The 15,684-nt window shown below is 37.5% G+C and overlaps 1 protein-coding gene across 4 annotated transcripts in view; it reads right to left on the bottom strand.

Moving 5' to 3' along the window:
• Positions 1–15,684, bottom strand: part of bcar3 (BCAR3 adaptor protein, NSP family member) — a 95,846-nt gene that overhangs the window by 13,477 nt on the left and 66,685 nt on the right. For all 4 annotated transcript variants that reach the window (XM_073819103.1, XM_073819104.1, XM_073819105.1 and 1 more), the window contains one exon: positions 2,024–2,152. In XM_073819103.1, the coding sequence (XP_073675204.1) occupies positions 2,024–2,152 (129 nt within the window). The remainder of the gene's footprint in view (positions 1–2,023; positions 2,153–15,684) is intronic.

The following is a 15,684-nucleotide window of genomic DNA, read 5'->3' as shown; positions in this document are numbered from 1 at the left end:
GTCAGTTTCAGGGGCATATCCTGCAAAGGAGCATGGGAAAGAGGAGCCAGGGTACATGGTTTTCAGAGAGCGGATCTGTCGCTGTCAGCACTGTGATGTTTGCCATGATGAGAAACTGTTGACGGTTGTTTTTTGAATAAAGCTAAGTGTTAATGAACCGTTCAGAATATGGTGGTTAAAGGAGAAGTTCACTTCCACTTTCACGTCTTTCTTTTTTCAGTCGTAAAAAAAATAGTTTTTTGAGGAAAACATTTCAGGATTTTTCTCCATATAGTGGACTTCCATGGTGCTCCAAGTTTGAACTTCCAACACGCCTCAAACAATCCCAAATGCGGCTGTAAATGATCCCAGCTGAGGATGGAGGGTCTTATCTTTATTATTAATTTTTTAAATTACAGTTAATATGCTTTTTAATCTTAAATGCTCATCTTGTTTTGCTCTGCCTGAACTCTAACATACAGTTAGGGTATGTTGAAAAACTCAACTTCGAAAATGAATTCAAAATCGCTGCAGAAGTACCGACCCAGTGTTTGCAAAGTGAACATGCCAAAAATATCAAACTCCCTTAACAAAAAAGGTAAAACGGCGATGTAGAACGATTTTGAAGTTGAGGGAGAAAATGAGATGGAAGTTTTTTGACGTAACCTAACTGCCTTGAACCGGAAAAAAAAAACAGTTCAGGCAGAGCAAGAGAAGAGGTTAAAAAGTATATAAATTGTAATTAAAGAAAAAAAATAACCAATTGTTTCGCTAGATAAGAACCTTCTTCCTCGACTGGGATTTTTTACAACCGCATTTGGGATCGTTTGAAGCCTCATTTGAATTGCATTTTGGAAGTTCAAACTTGGGGCACTATAGAAGTCCACTATATGAAGAGAAAATTCCTAAACTGTTTTTCTCAAAAACATATTTTTTTTTATGATTGAAACAAAGACATGAACATCTTGGATGACAAGGGGGGTGAGTACAGTATCTGTAAAGTTTTGTTCTGGAAATGAACTTCTCCTTTTAAGCACAGTGAATTGTACTTGATATATTATTAGTATGAGTTAGTATGCTGTTTAACAAGCTATTTTAAGGTTCATTCAATTATTCAGTCCAGACTGCACATTTAGTGTTTCACTTCAGTGAAATGTTTTGTTTTCCGTGATCATGGATCAGGTCTGGGTGTGAAAGTGGTTTTTCTTGTTCTGGACAGGTTTGGCACCTGTAAACCAGTTCAAAACAAGTGTTGATCAACCATTAAATACGTTCTTAAACACACCATAGACATTAGGCTTTCCAAAACAAATACTTTCCACTTCTATATGCTTACTTGTTTTCTTATTTCTAGCATTTTATCATCAATATGCAGCAAAAGTAAACCCAAGCAAGTAAAATTGCATTAAAAAACATAAAATGAACATTTTGGAATACCAGACACTGCATTTGTAAGTTATTATTTTGCATAAAATGCCTGTATGCAAAAGTAATGTTAGTAAAATAATATAATGCATAGGTTTCGTCATTTTTGACAATTGTTTTTTAAATGTATAAGCTTAGTTTTTGGACACTGTAGCTTATGAATCATGATAATACAAAATATTCTATTAAGTAACTTGTAGTACCTTGTAATAAACATAGATGCATATGGTCTCAGAGAACGGTGATACTTCCATGGTACTTTTTGTAAATGTAACAAGTTAGCCATAAGAACATCTAATGCAAGTCATATCCTCAGTGCTTTTTCTTCCCTTAATTTAAGTATTACTGGCCAAAGCTCTAGCTGAAGCAAACATGGCCACATGTCTTTAATTCATTATCTTTTTCTACAAAGAAAGTGAATGTTTGAGTGCCAGATACAGGCTTGACTTCATTGTCACTTAAGGAGAGAACAGCAGAAAGATCTCTACTCTGCGCCAGATTCAACTTCTGAACAATATGGTAAGTGTACACATATATATTAAATCACCTTTATAATCCAAACATTACCCCATAATGATCACCCACCCCTCTCCCCGTCTTATGCCCAGGAAAGTTGTACCTGTCTAGGGATGGCTCCATGATACCAGGCATGGCTCCGTGGTTCCTCACTGCTCAGTTTCAGTTCTTCTTCTAGTTCCCTCCGAAGCTTCTCCGGTGGTCCATCCATGATGTACTTGTCCCGCGAAAACTGCACATAGATGGGTACAGAAGAGTACGTTAGAGCCATGTTGGCCCTTGATAGTATGTTAGTCTCTATGATTGAAGTATATGTGTATTAGTCTTTTATTAGTCTCCTCTCTTTTTCTATTCCCCTCCCTTCTTTTTGCCCTGTGACTCAGTATCTGACTGGCTGATGGATCCCGTGCTTCCTGTGCTGATCTGTTTACTGTGACGCATAAGTCCCTCCCTCTTCCTGTCTGTCTCCGCCTCCTTCAGCCGCAGGGCAAGCCGTACCTTTACCTGCACACACGCCCCGCTCTGAATCATCACGGACTTTCAGGTTTGTTGAAATATATGCATGTCGCCTTGTAGGGTTGTGGATTTCACAATTGAGGAATGTAAGAAGAGTTCTTTTTAGTAAGCTGTTTAAAAGAAATGCTCTCATAAGTCATGAGCTTTGATTAGTTAGAAGTTATACCGTAAATTTAATTGGTGATGTTCTTGATAAAGCACAGTTTGTTATCTTTCCCGTCAAGGTCTCAATAACACACTGTACCTCATTCATGTGAGCAGGTTGTCGGTGTAATAGAATTTAAAACAACTGGCTCAAAAAGCACTTTATACTCTGTTTCAACATTGATCCCTGTCCAACAACTGAAATAGACATTTTAATCCTCACAATATCCTCTGTGTCTTACAAACAGCACATGCCATTGTTTATCAACAAAGTAGGGGTTGTATTAATGCTCTTCTGTGACCAAATCAATCTGGTTATGTTTGGAATGGTAAACAGTAGTAGTATACTGTACATGTAATGTATTATGAATGATAAAAGATTTAATAGTTTATGAAACATAATGCATTGATGTTAAGAAGTGTACATACTAATTAAACAGCATGAGTAGTTCAGAGTAGTTGTAGTAGTAATTCAAGGTTCAGGGCAGTGCAGCATGTGAGAGAAATCTATTATAATGATCTAATTTTGGAAATTTCCATTGAGCAAACATGACAAGTCATGATGTGACATCCAAAGGCCCAGAGGTAAGAGTTTTTTTATTTGTGTTATAAACTAGATTTACAGTCCGTTTTATCACAATAGGGAAGAAAATATTATTTCAACTTCTGTTCTGATGACTTTAAATAAATGCTGTCCTTTTTTAACTTTTCCTTTTCTATTCATTAAAGAACATACAGTTGAAGTCCAAAGTTTACATACACCTTGCAGAATCTGCAAAATGTTAATTATTTTATACATCCACTTGATTCTTAATAGGGGAGAGTGGGGTGATTCGTGAAAGTGGGGAAGTTGTGTCACCCCTTGTTTCTAGGAAACCATAGAAATAATTGGTCATGTGACCACATACTTTTGAAGAGCCATCCAATTTATCCATCCCTCAAAGAAGAGAGACACATGGCATGAGGGCTAAGCACATTTTAGCTCAAAAAACTGTTTTTTTGCCTTTCAAAGTAAAATTTATATGATCAAGGTTTTTTGATTGTTGCGTCTGAACAATTATAGACATGTTTGAAAATATTTCACATTTGTTTTAGTGCTTTAGTAGGCTGCACAGTGAGTCTATACAGTTAGCATTATGTTAGCTCTAAACTGCGGGATCATGCTAGTCTTTCAAAATTGATGTGCCAAAGGGGCAGGGTTAAGTTGTGCCAGTGGGATGTTAGGTAATAGTCCGGATGTAGACCATCTAGACCAGGGCTGACCAACCCTGTTCCTGGAGATCTACCTACCTGCAGACTTTAGTTCCAGTCCTGCTCCAACACAGCTGTCTGTAATTGTCACATGCTACCTAAGAGATTAATTAGCTGGTTCAGAGGTGGTTGATTAGGGTTGGAGCTGAACTTTGTAGGATGGTAGATCTCCAGGAACAGGGTTGGGCATCCCTGATCTAGACCTACATACCCACAGGGGATAATCTGTGTGAAAAGATGAGCGTGCCTCATCAGTGTTTTATTTACCTGCTGTTTGTTTGTTTTTTAAGTGGCCTAAGTCACAATGGGATGTTCAGAAATGTTCATAAGAAAGTAACTTCTTTCCTATATGTTACATAATTGACAGACAGTGTTTTGTTAACAGGCAGCGTTCTGATTATTCACAAATATCATATATTGTGTATTTGAGTTTTTTGTGTGTTTTACGAAAGAGTAGAAAATATGATGCCAATAGTTTAGTAGGGTAACGATATCTAAATAAACCTTAAATGAGCAATTTTGTATTGAATTTGTCTTGATTTTATATAGCATTACAGTTCATGACATTCAAATGTTCTTTTTAACTTAAATAATCACTGGCACAATTTACCCCAATGTATTCTCCCCAAAGGCACAACTTACCCCGCACCGGGGGCAAGTTGTGCCACAAGACCACTTTTTTTCTGAAAGCTATAATTCTGAATCAGTTTATTTCAGATCCAAAGTTATTGTTCCCGGGGACGCACCACATCCTGAAATATATGTACATGCTTAAATTGGAGGGATTACTGGCATGGCTTCACTATAAAGTCACTTTGAGTAAAAACTGGTGCAACTCACTCCACTTTCCCCTACTGTACTGTGTTGTTACCTGAATAATACACAGATGTGTCTTTTTTTTTTTTTTTTTTTTAGTGGTAATTGTTCACAAGTCCATTGTTTGTCCTGAACAGTTAAACTGCCTGCTGGTAAAAATTCTCCAGGTCCCACAAATTCTTTGGATTTTTAACATTTTTATGTATTTGAACCCTTTACAACAATGACTGTATAATTTTGAGATCCTTCTTTTCACACTGAGGACAACTATTACAGAAGGTTCAAACACTCACTGATGCTTGAGAAGGAAACATGGTGCATTAAGGGCTAGGGTGAAAACTTTAGAATTTTAATATCAGAGTAAATTGAACTTATTTTGTCAGAATATTTTTTTAATTTAAAGATCAAATAAAACTTATTTTGTCTTCTCTCTCTCTCTCTCTCTCTCTCTCTCTCTCTCTCTCTCTCTCTCTCTCTATATATATATATATATATATATATATATATATATATATATATAGGCAAAATAAGAAAAATGGACACATCTTCAGTCTTTTCAAAAGTTTACACCCCTGCATCGTGTTTCCTTCTGAAGCATCAGTAAACATTTGAACCTTCGGTAATAGTTGCATATGAGTCCCTCAGTTGTCCTCAGTGTGAAAAGATGGATCTCAAAATCATATAGTCATTGTTGGAATGGGTTTAAATACACAAAAAATACACAAACCCTAAAAAATCTTACAGATGCCAAAAATTGAAAACTTTTTCAACATGTGCTAGTCAACCCTGACCAGTATTTGACTGAAGAATTTGTTATTGTGTTCATTATTAATATTTCTATCTATGAGGCTGTCTTTTTTTATAGGGTTTAAGCACTTTGTGGTGTACCTAACATACCTTTAAACATGGAAAGATTACTATCATGGTTTATTGCTTTATCGACCATGAAAGGATGGATTGCATTCTGTTCTTGTGTAATAGCCATGGCTAAAAAGAGGCTGTTCCATATTTTAGATAGGGGATTTCAAGCGTATTCTTGTGTTTCCTTCTTTTTGGTTAAGTGCTTGGAATGCCAGCTATGTGTGGTACCCAACCTCAGAGACCTAAAGTGGTACCTTTTCTGCTCTAGCTGGTAGTTGTACGCAGTGGGTAATCAAGCACGGCACTGCAGCGTAACCCCAAGCTAAATCTGTGCGTGAGGGGAAAATTCCCAGCAGGACTCCTCGCTTCAAGCTGTGGTCTATTGAGTAATATGTCAAATAAAACTGATGTAAGGGTAAAGGTAATTAGAATTGATGAGTGTCTGTCAGTGTGTGTGTGTGTGTGTGTGTGTGCTCAATAGTGGAAACTTCTATTGATATGACGCTGTTTGATTTAATTAAGTCAGCTACATCATTTAAACACGATGTTGTGTATTTTTATTAACAAGTTCCATATTAGTGTGTTGCTTAAGCTTTTATGGTTTGATGATCAAGTGCTTAGGCTTTTCTTAAACCTGCCAAGACATTTGAGTATGACTTAGAGTCCTGGTGTGGTGTACAGTGACATAAATACTCATAACAAGTTATGTCATCAAAACATATGCTATCTAATAGAAACTAGAACCTGGTGGATTACTGAGGACTCTTGTATTAAAGAGCAGTGTTTATAATATTATTTTAAATCTAAGTGGAAACGCTATGTAATCATGTGAAAACTCACTATACATTTCATGTTTTTCTAGGACTGACAGTAGCACATAAGCTACTATCAGTTTTCTGTGGTGTTGAGAAGATGCTTAGCTGTCAGTTTCTCTCTTTCTCTCTGTCCATTGACCCACAGCCCAAGCAGTGCCTGTCAAGCATGTCAAGCAGTTATTAGGATCTTACTGACCACAATCTGTCACTGTGGTCCACCACAAACCACTGCAGACAGGCCTGGCAACGCTGGACATCTTTAAATCTGACAAAGACCTTGTATTTTGAGAGAGGACAAAATGCCAAGTTCTGTCATGAAACTCTAGATGCTGCAGGCTGATGGGTCCTTAATGCAAACTGATGATATTCACAGTGTTAAACTACTTGGGACAAGCTGATTGGTTCATGTTGCATACGCAGCCAATGAGCTTGCAGCTTTGCATTTGAATAGCTGGTCAGCATTCACTAGAGTATTTTGCGGTACCTCTGAAACCCTTCACCTTCCCCAGCACCACCTGTAAAGATCTGCTACGGGTTATTATGCATGCTCTTTGTGCTGAAGTAGTATGTCTTAATTACTCATAGCACTCTATCCATCTTTTCACACTGAGGACAACTGAGGGACTCATACGCTCATATGCTCATATAACTATTACAGAAGCTTCAAATGCTCATTGATGCTCCAGAAACAAACAAAAAAAAATACATTAAGAGCTGAGGGGGTGAAAACTTTTAGAATTTGAAGATCAGGGTAAATTTCACTTATTTTGTCTTTCGGGGTAACATGTAAGTATCTTCTGTAGCTTCTGAAAGGCAGTACTAAATTAAAAATATGACATTTAGGCTAAATTAGACAAATTTACAAAAGTTTACACCCCTGGTTCTTAATGCATCGTTTTTTCTTCTGGAGCATCAGTGAGCATTTGAATCTTCTGTAATAGTTGCATATGAGTCCCTCAGTCGTCCTCAGTGTGAAAAGATGGACCTCAAAATCATTTTTATAAATTCAACTATTATTTACTTGTGAACTCTATGTAAATGTAAAATATAAGTACATTTCCCTCATATTTTGGTAAAATAACCAATTTTGCAGATTCCGCAAGGTGTATGTAAACTTGACTTCAACTGTAATAAGAACGATCATTTAAATTATTAGCTTTGATTTGACACTTAATATTTGATATGCAAGGTTTAAAATAGCCTTTTGGCTTGGCCATATTCAAATTATGTTCTTCATTTTTTAGTAATGTGAATAGATTCACTAGTATTTATTTATTAGGCACAATGTAAAGCAAAATACTTAATATGCTCTTAAAAATAACAAGGCACTCTGTAAATCAATTCATAAATGATTTTAAATTATTACTTCATTTATTTATAGTAACATTTATTTAATTCTATTTATTATAGGGTTATAAACACTTAGCTTTACTCCGATGACATCTAATATTACTTTAGGGATGCACCGATACCAATTCGGTCGATAAAGCTTGCGCGTTTTGTCAGTAAAGCCGGTTCTGTAATCAGCGGTAAATGCCATCAGGTGAGTGATTTCACGTTGAGCCATATATACTACACACAGCCGTTGTTTACCGACGAGCTGCGCATAGCAATGTTCATTATCAGTGTGAATGTGCGCAGCTCGTCTGTAAACAACGGCTGTGTGTAGTATATACGGCTCAACGTGAAATCACTCACCTGATGGCATTTACCGCTGATTACAGAACCGGCTTTACTGACAAAACGCGCAAGTTATCGACCGATACATATCGTGCATCCCTATATTACTTCATAGAACATTCGACCTGGATTCGAAGTGGATAGCCAACAGTTGATTGCTGGGAGGGGTATAAATTCGCAATAAGATCTCTTAATTTTAGCCTCTGAGTAACTGATTTGTGTTGGGAAAGCATCTCTCACACACATATGACTCTTTTTTTCTTTTTTTGAGCAGCTAGTGGATAATTCTCGCCGATTTATCCTCATGTCAACTCTGTCACTGATCATTCAATAGCTTTAAAACCACAAAATGTTTTTAGAGGACTCTGAAGGGCATTTTTTAGATGGTCAGGTATTATGATTACTTAAAAGGCTGTAACAAACCCGCTGAATTAAAGAGTGGTGCATTTCTCTGAAAGCAAACTATAACTGGGCTTATTAAACAGAATTTATTCAAGTCATGCCACGCGACGGACAGTTTTCCCTTTATATGGAGAAGCTTCTAAGATCCTTACTATGTATAGAGACTGACAAACCCAGGCCACAGCGGGGACTGAAATACACTCTGATGCCTCTGGTATTGTAGTGAGGGACGGGCGTTACACCCTCTCCATTTAGACAACAGCGAGCCAAGCCAACACCCCGCAAGCCACAAATTACAGTGACCAGACGACACATACTTTTACCCTGGCTGGGAAAATCATCCCAAAGCACTTGTTTTTGCTTGGTGTCTTCAACTGTATTACACAATACGGTGACTTAAACAACTAACCAAAATAGAGCGTTTAGTAAAAACATATGAGCGTGAGACTGTATCTGGTTGTGCTGGATGCTAAAAAATTTTGGACCTCATGTTCACGTTTTAGATTTTATGACTGCATTGTGATTGCATGCCAGCTGAGGTGGTGTTTATCTGGCATGGCCATTGCATTCATTCTGCACTACGACATCGTGGATCCATTTAGAGGTGCACTGAGGCCGTAAATGTTTAAAAATAGCCAAAGCTCAATTGCTCGAGCAGCTCGATCGCAGCATGACGAATAATCCCTCCATCAAGCAGCGGCGTAGACATATTTGTGCATCAAATCAATCACCTCTACTTTTAGTTGTAGCCATTTATATATTGCCATTTATATCTTCACACATCTGAGAGGCTTGCTAAGATTCTTCTTAAATACTGGCATGTAGTTTGAGTATGAACTGTAATGAAGCATTAGGATGTATTGAATAAAGGTTCAAAGGTCTCACTGGGTAAGTGCAGAGCGCAGGTTAGCTATCGACAGGAATATGGGCCGCATGATGACGATATATGAGACACTTTGCAGTTAAGTCATTTAGAAAGTAGTCTGTAGTAGTTTGTGACTGAGTGACTAAGCTCATATTAGATCATATTGGCACACGTCAGAACTGACTGTTCTCATGGCTTTTCTGGTCAAAGATGTTGCGCTCAAAGCGTGAGTTTGTATGAGACTGACTTCTTCGCCATTGTGATCGAAACTAGCAGGACAACTAATCCGATGGTACATGTAGATAGTTAGTCATACTTGTATTAATGATTAGAGATTTGAACTCCATTTGTGCCACAGACATGAGTAATACCTATAATGTTGCAGCTTGTTGAGAATTAATTATTTTCTAAGTGGTCTGACTTTCAATAGCTGGACGATAAAAGAGGAAAATTACGCAGACTTATGGGATCTTAGAAAGCCGAACGTCATTTTACCAAGTCAGACATGTTCTTGGATCAACATCCTTGTTGATCCTGGAACAATATCCTAATCAACCAATCAAAATTTGAGGGTTAAGTTCAAGCAAATGTCTATTTTAGGCTTACAACAAGGGTTGGGTGCTTCTACACCCTTGTATATAATTTCCTTCTGATTTTTGGGATATGTTATGGGTAGGGTTAGGTTTAGGGGTAGGGTTAAGGTTAGGTCTATGTTTTTGGAATGTTGGCAAGATCACCGCGACCCGTTAAGAAAAATCTTAGTCATACCTAGATAAAGCGATGTGCTAAAAATGACTCTGAAAAGCTTGGCGTCCTCACATTGTGGAGGTGACTTTGCATTTATAAGCGTCACTCACATTAACACATAAAATGTAAAAGTCTTATTTCCTGCTGTTTCCTTTGGGGGCTTGAAGGATGGAGAACCCCTGTCTGAACCCTGTAGGTTGAGATTCCCAAGTGGCTCAGCGGGTCATTAGCGGCCTCTTATGTGCAGGACAATCGACCTGGTCTGGGCTTTGGTGTTGAGTCACACCCTTCCTGACCAGAGTAAACAAAGAGGGCCATCAAAGTGTCCCATCACCCTCTTGAGACTTTAAACACAGGACCTCTTCCTCTCTTATCTCACCCCCATCACATTGTCCATTTAGATGGTCCCTGGGGTGTCTGCCATCGTCATGTATTCCTGGACAGGGCAGGACAAATCTTAGCTGAAGTAACAGACCATGAGTCTGAGGATGTGACAGATGCTCATGAAAGATTTATGGTTCTTTTGAAAGTTATTCAAAATACACATTTTTGGTGCAGCTTAGGGATGGAAATCAGCATAAACCTGGCTATAAATATTATACTATACCTTTTGTCTTTTTTTTCCCCCATATATTTTTATTAATTGCTACTATATGTGACCCTGGCTCACAAAACCATTCATAAGGTTTTTTTTTTTTTAATCTGAGGGTGCAAACAAAAATCTAAATACATACCACAAAACCAGTCATTGCTGAATAAATAAGCTTTCCATTGATGTTAGGATAGGACAACATTTGGCCGAGATACAACTATTTAAAAATCTGGAATCTGAGGGAGCAAAAAATAAATAAAAAATACTAGGAAAATCGCCTTTAAAGTTGTCCAAATGAAGTTCTTAGCCATGCATAATACTAATCTAAAATTACATTTTGATATATTTATGGTTATCTATTACAGTATCTAACTTAATATTGCTTTATATTATGTTTGTATGATTTTTTTTTTGACATCACAATATACTATAAATATTCTTACACCAGTTTATATATGTTATTATTGTTCTAATTAGTTTATCTTTTTAAAATGATATATCTAGTTATATATATTGAAATATAACTTTGGACCACAAAACCAGTCATAAGGGTATTTTTTTTAGAAATTGAGGTTTATATATAATCTTCAAGATGAATAAATAAGCTTTCCATTGATGTATGGTTTGTTAGAATATCTGGCAGTGATAAAATCTATTTTAAAGTCTGGAATCTGAGGGTGCAAAAAAATCAAAATATTGTGAAAATCGCCTTTAAATGAAGTTCTTAGCAATGCATATTACTAATCAAAAATTAAGTTTTGATATATTTACAGTAAGAAAATGTACAAAATATCTTCATGCAACATGATCTTTTCTTAATATCCTAATGATTTTTGGCATAAAAGAAAAATCGATTATTTTTGACCCACACAATGTATTTTGGGCTATTGCTACAAATATACACTTGCTACTTAAGACTGGTTTTGTGATCCAGGGTCACATATAAGAATATTTATGCAGGATGTCATAAAGTCTCAATACCTTGACTTTTCCCTCCATTCTTCTTGTATAATAATCTCGTCAAATTGTATCATACATTGCGTGGATCAGCAATGCATCTTAGTTTTAGAAATAAACTAGATTCTCACAAACCCCTCTCTCTCTCTCTCTTGGTCACTTTCTCATTTAATCACATTCTCTCCATTTCAATCTATGATCCCCCAGCCCCCTCATTCCATTCCAGTTCAGTCCCAATCAGCGTGGCCCAGCCCTGGCTTTGTAAGGAGGGCAGAAGGGGAGATTAGGGCCTGGGGCAGCTGTGCTGGATCACTTTGAACATGGCCTCTTTTTAATGTTTCCTCAAGCGTGCTCAATTTGTTGTACAGCAAAGGAGAGAAAAGAGGGGGAAAGATGGTAAAGTAGGGGATACGCTTGTCCTGGGGACTCAAAATTGCTGGAAGCCATCCTGTTGGAAAGGAAGGCCTAGAGAATGCCTTGAAGTCTTATGGATTGCTTGAGGAAGAATTCGAGAAGATAAAACTGACAAAAACAAAACTGTTACAAATTTCGCCAACTTTTTTGTTGTTGTGCTCAAATTATACAGCTTTTGTTTTGTACACTTGTAATGCAGACAACAAAATTTTGAAAGTCAAAACTATTGTTCATGGTCTGATTGTGAATGATTCAGTGCACATTACTGCAAGAGAAAAAGGAAATAATTTTTCATCAGAATGTAATAGCTTGCTCTGACTCAGGAGGGTAGTTGTCCTCCACAGCTGACTGCTCTCATTCAGTTTTGACTCTGTTCTGGTATGCAATGCTCACTTTTCAATGGATAAATTCTTAAAACACTTTAGGCTTTTTTTTATAGTGCAGAAGAAGTAGTTGCTTGGTCACTCTGCCAGTTGCTGAACACCATAAGTGCTTTCCAGAATGATGTTTTTATTCCCTGATCCAAAAACATATTCTTTTATCACAGACAGGAGGTTGAAATGTTTGGTGTTGACTAAAGGGTCTGTGCCAGGCTGTGTCAGCACCTCTCCAGCAACCTGTCAATCAGACAGACTTCCCGCTGTCCCACTGCTCTGCTGAGCTTTTATTTCTGCCATAGCCATGATACTTCTGCTGTGTTACACTGTCAGCGTGTGGGGGAACCTCTGCTGCATGTCCAGTGTGTGTATGTGTGTAGGAAGTGTTAGAGAAAAGGAGACATGATTCATTTCAGTTAATTTTAGTGAACTAATTTGTTTGGGTGTTTCAAAAATGAATCACTGATTTGTTTAAGTCAGCACTCAAAAGCCTTCTTGCTGTTTATGTATTCTAGTTTGATGCTGTCATTGTAATTAGGACCCTTTTTTGCCACTTATAATTATATAACCACATCTTTTCAAAATCAGTTGGGTTGCTTAAACAACTAGTTCACTAATTATCTTAAGCAACCCCTATGGTTTCACGTTCACCTGTTTTTTGTTTTTACATAAAATACACGGATTAAAGGAATAGTTCACCCAAAAAATGAAAATTATGTCATTAATTACTCACCTTCATGTGAGACCTTCGTTCATCTTCGGAACACAAATTAAGATATTTTTGATTAAATCTGAGAGCTTCCCGACCCTCCATAGAGAGCAACGCAGCTGACACGTTCAAGGCATGCATCGTGGTACTTTCATGAATGCATGTTAAAGATTAATGTGAAGAGAAGAAATTGTTAAATAAAGTTGTTATTTGTGTTTTCTTTGTGCACAAAAAGTATTCTCGTAGCTTTATAAAATTTGAAGTTAAACCATTGATATCACATGGTCGATTTTAAGGATGTCCTTACTACCTTTATGGGCCTTGAACGTGGTAGTTGCGTTGCTGTCTATGCAGAGTCAGAAAGCTCTCAGATTTCATCAAAAATATCTTTGTTTGTGATCCAAAAATGAACGAAGGTCTTAGAGGTTCATAACAGAGTAAATAATGACAGAATTTTCATTTAATTTCATTCAAAAATAGCAGGATAAAACCAAAAAATGAAACCAAATGCAGGAATCTTAAGACAGTACTTTCAACCTGATGGCATCTTGATGCTCAAAAATCAAGTGCCATAAAGTTTTAGTCCCACACTAAATCATTAAAGAACCGACTCAGAAGAACGATTTATTCGACGTTCATTAGTGTCCATGTCTGTCAGGTGTTAATATATGTCTTTGCTAAACGCGTAACCCTGTTTATTTAAGGCTGACTTGTCACGGTTTGAGTTTCAAGCCTCTACAGTGTGGAAGACATTCACAGCTGTACCGTACAGTACACGCCACCCTCCTTCCCACAGCTGCCCCTCACACTGACCAAAATAAAGCCCTCAAGTTGTTTTCACCATCGAGAAATTTACTCAGAAGTCGCCCGCTGCCAGATGAAGCCTTCTATAACTGAAGCCGTTCTGTGAGAAACTTCCTCTCGAAAGAAAGAATCCATACAAGAAGTACCAACACTGCCCTCTCTGTCCTTCTAACTCCCATTGACCCCCCAACACCATCGAAGAGACCGGAAGTCTCCATGACAACCTAGTGCTATTTTTAGAAACAAGCCCAAAAAATGCGGACCAGACCCGAATGTTTTCAACAGACGTTCAAACCCTGTGAGCGAGGATCCGATGAGTTGGCCGGCCAGACGTGAGAAATAACAAACATGCTGCTATTTCTGGCCTATTCGGTTTTAGAATTTGAAAATATAGACTGTTCTGATTAACAAGCCAGGAATCTGTCAACAGTCATCACGCAATTTGCATTCACACTTATACTTTTTCCTGAAACAAAGGGATAGTTCACTCAAAAATGAACATTTTGTTATTAATTACTCACCCTCATGTCATTCCAAATCGGTAAGACCTTCGTTCATCTTCGGAACACAAATGAAGATTTTTTTTTTTTTTTTTTTATGAAATCCAAGAGATTTCTGACCCTTCATAGACAGCAACGTAACTGAAATCTTCCCAGGTCCAGAAACATCATAAGGACATCTTTAAAATAGTCCATGGGACATCAGTGGTACAACCATAATTTTACGAAGCTATGAGAATACTTTTTGTGTGCAAAGAAAACAAAAATAATGAGTTGGTCTCTTGATAATGGCGGAGGACAGTGACTTGTTGAATGTCAATATTTTTTAGTATTTTAGTATTCTCTTAGCTTCTTAAAATAACCGTTGAACCAGTGATGTCCTTAGGACGTTTCTGCACCTGGGAATATTTTAAATTTAATCAAAAATATCTTAATTTGGAGGCCTTACAGGTTTGGAATGACATGAGGGTGAGTAATTAATGACAGAATTTTCATTTTTGGGTGAATTTTCCCTTTAAGCTATACGTCTTTTCAGTTTAAGCACTCCCTGGGAATTTAACCCATGACCTTGGTGTTTGAACTACAGGAATACTGCTGTTAAAAGCAAGACTGTTTAATGAATTCCTGTTTCCTAATATGCTCTACTTTATTGTGTTCTATGCTTTGATGGACCATAGATCAGTACCTCATGCACCATCAGAAAGAAAGAACTGATTAGCCACACCTGTTGAGACTCGGAGAGATACATCAATCCACTCTATAAACTCCGAAATTTTAATGCATTTCATCCTTTTGGCCAAAACCCCCTGTAGGACTATGTGTAATGTAAGTCTGAACATTCTTGCTATTAATAATCCATACGTTTTGAATAGTCGTATGACCCGCAGGCTGTTGGTTTCATTCCCACATCGGTTCCATATAAAACTGTAACAGCCTCATGCAGGGCAACCAATTTTATATCGCCCCATAAATTCACTCAGCCCGACCTGAGCAGCTCTCTGTCCTTATCACATGACACATTAGATGAGCGAACAGAACTGCACGTGTTCACACTTACGATCCATTTGCAAGCCACAGAGATAAAAGATTTCGATCAATACGGGTTAAATGGTTTTGAAGACAACAAGAAGGAGGGTGGGCGACTAAACAATTACAAGTGAATGGCAGGAAACACACATACACATTTGTAAGTGAGCATGTGCCTGACGCCTTCACTTACTATAATGAAACAAAGCCATATATCTAAAGAGCCTAGACCCCAAAGACTGCCACAATAAAACTACACATGGAGCTGCTTTTTATGGCATTTCTCTG

The sequence above is a fragment of the Garra rufa genome, chromosome 15 (assembly GCF_049309525.1).
Source record: "Garra rufa chromosome 15, GarRuf1.0, whole genome shotgun sequence".
NCBI lineage: Eukaryota > Metazoa > Chordata > Actinopteri > Cypriniformes > Cyprinidae > Garra > Garra rufa.
The sequence above is the reverse complement of the archived record's forward strand: the minus strand, read 5'-3'. Positions and strand labels throughout refer to the sequence as shown.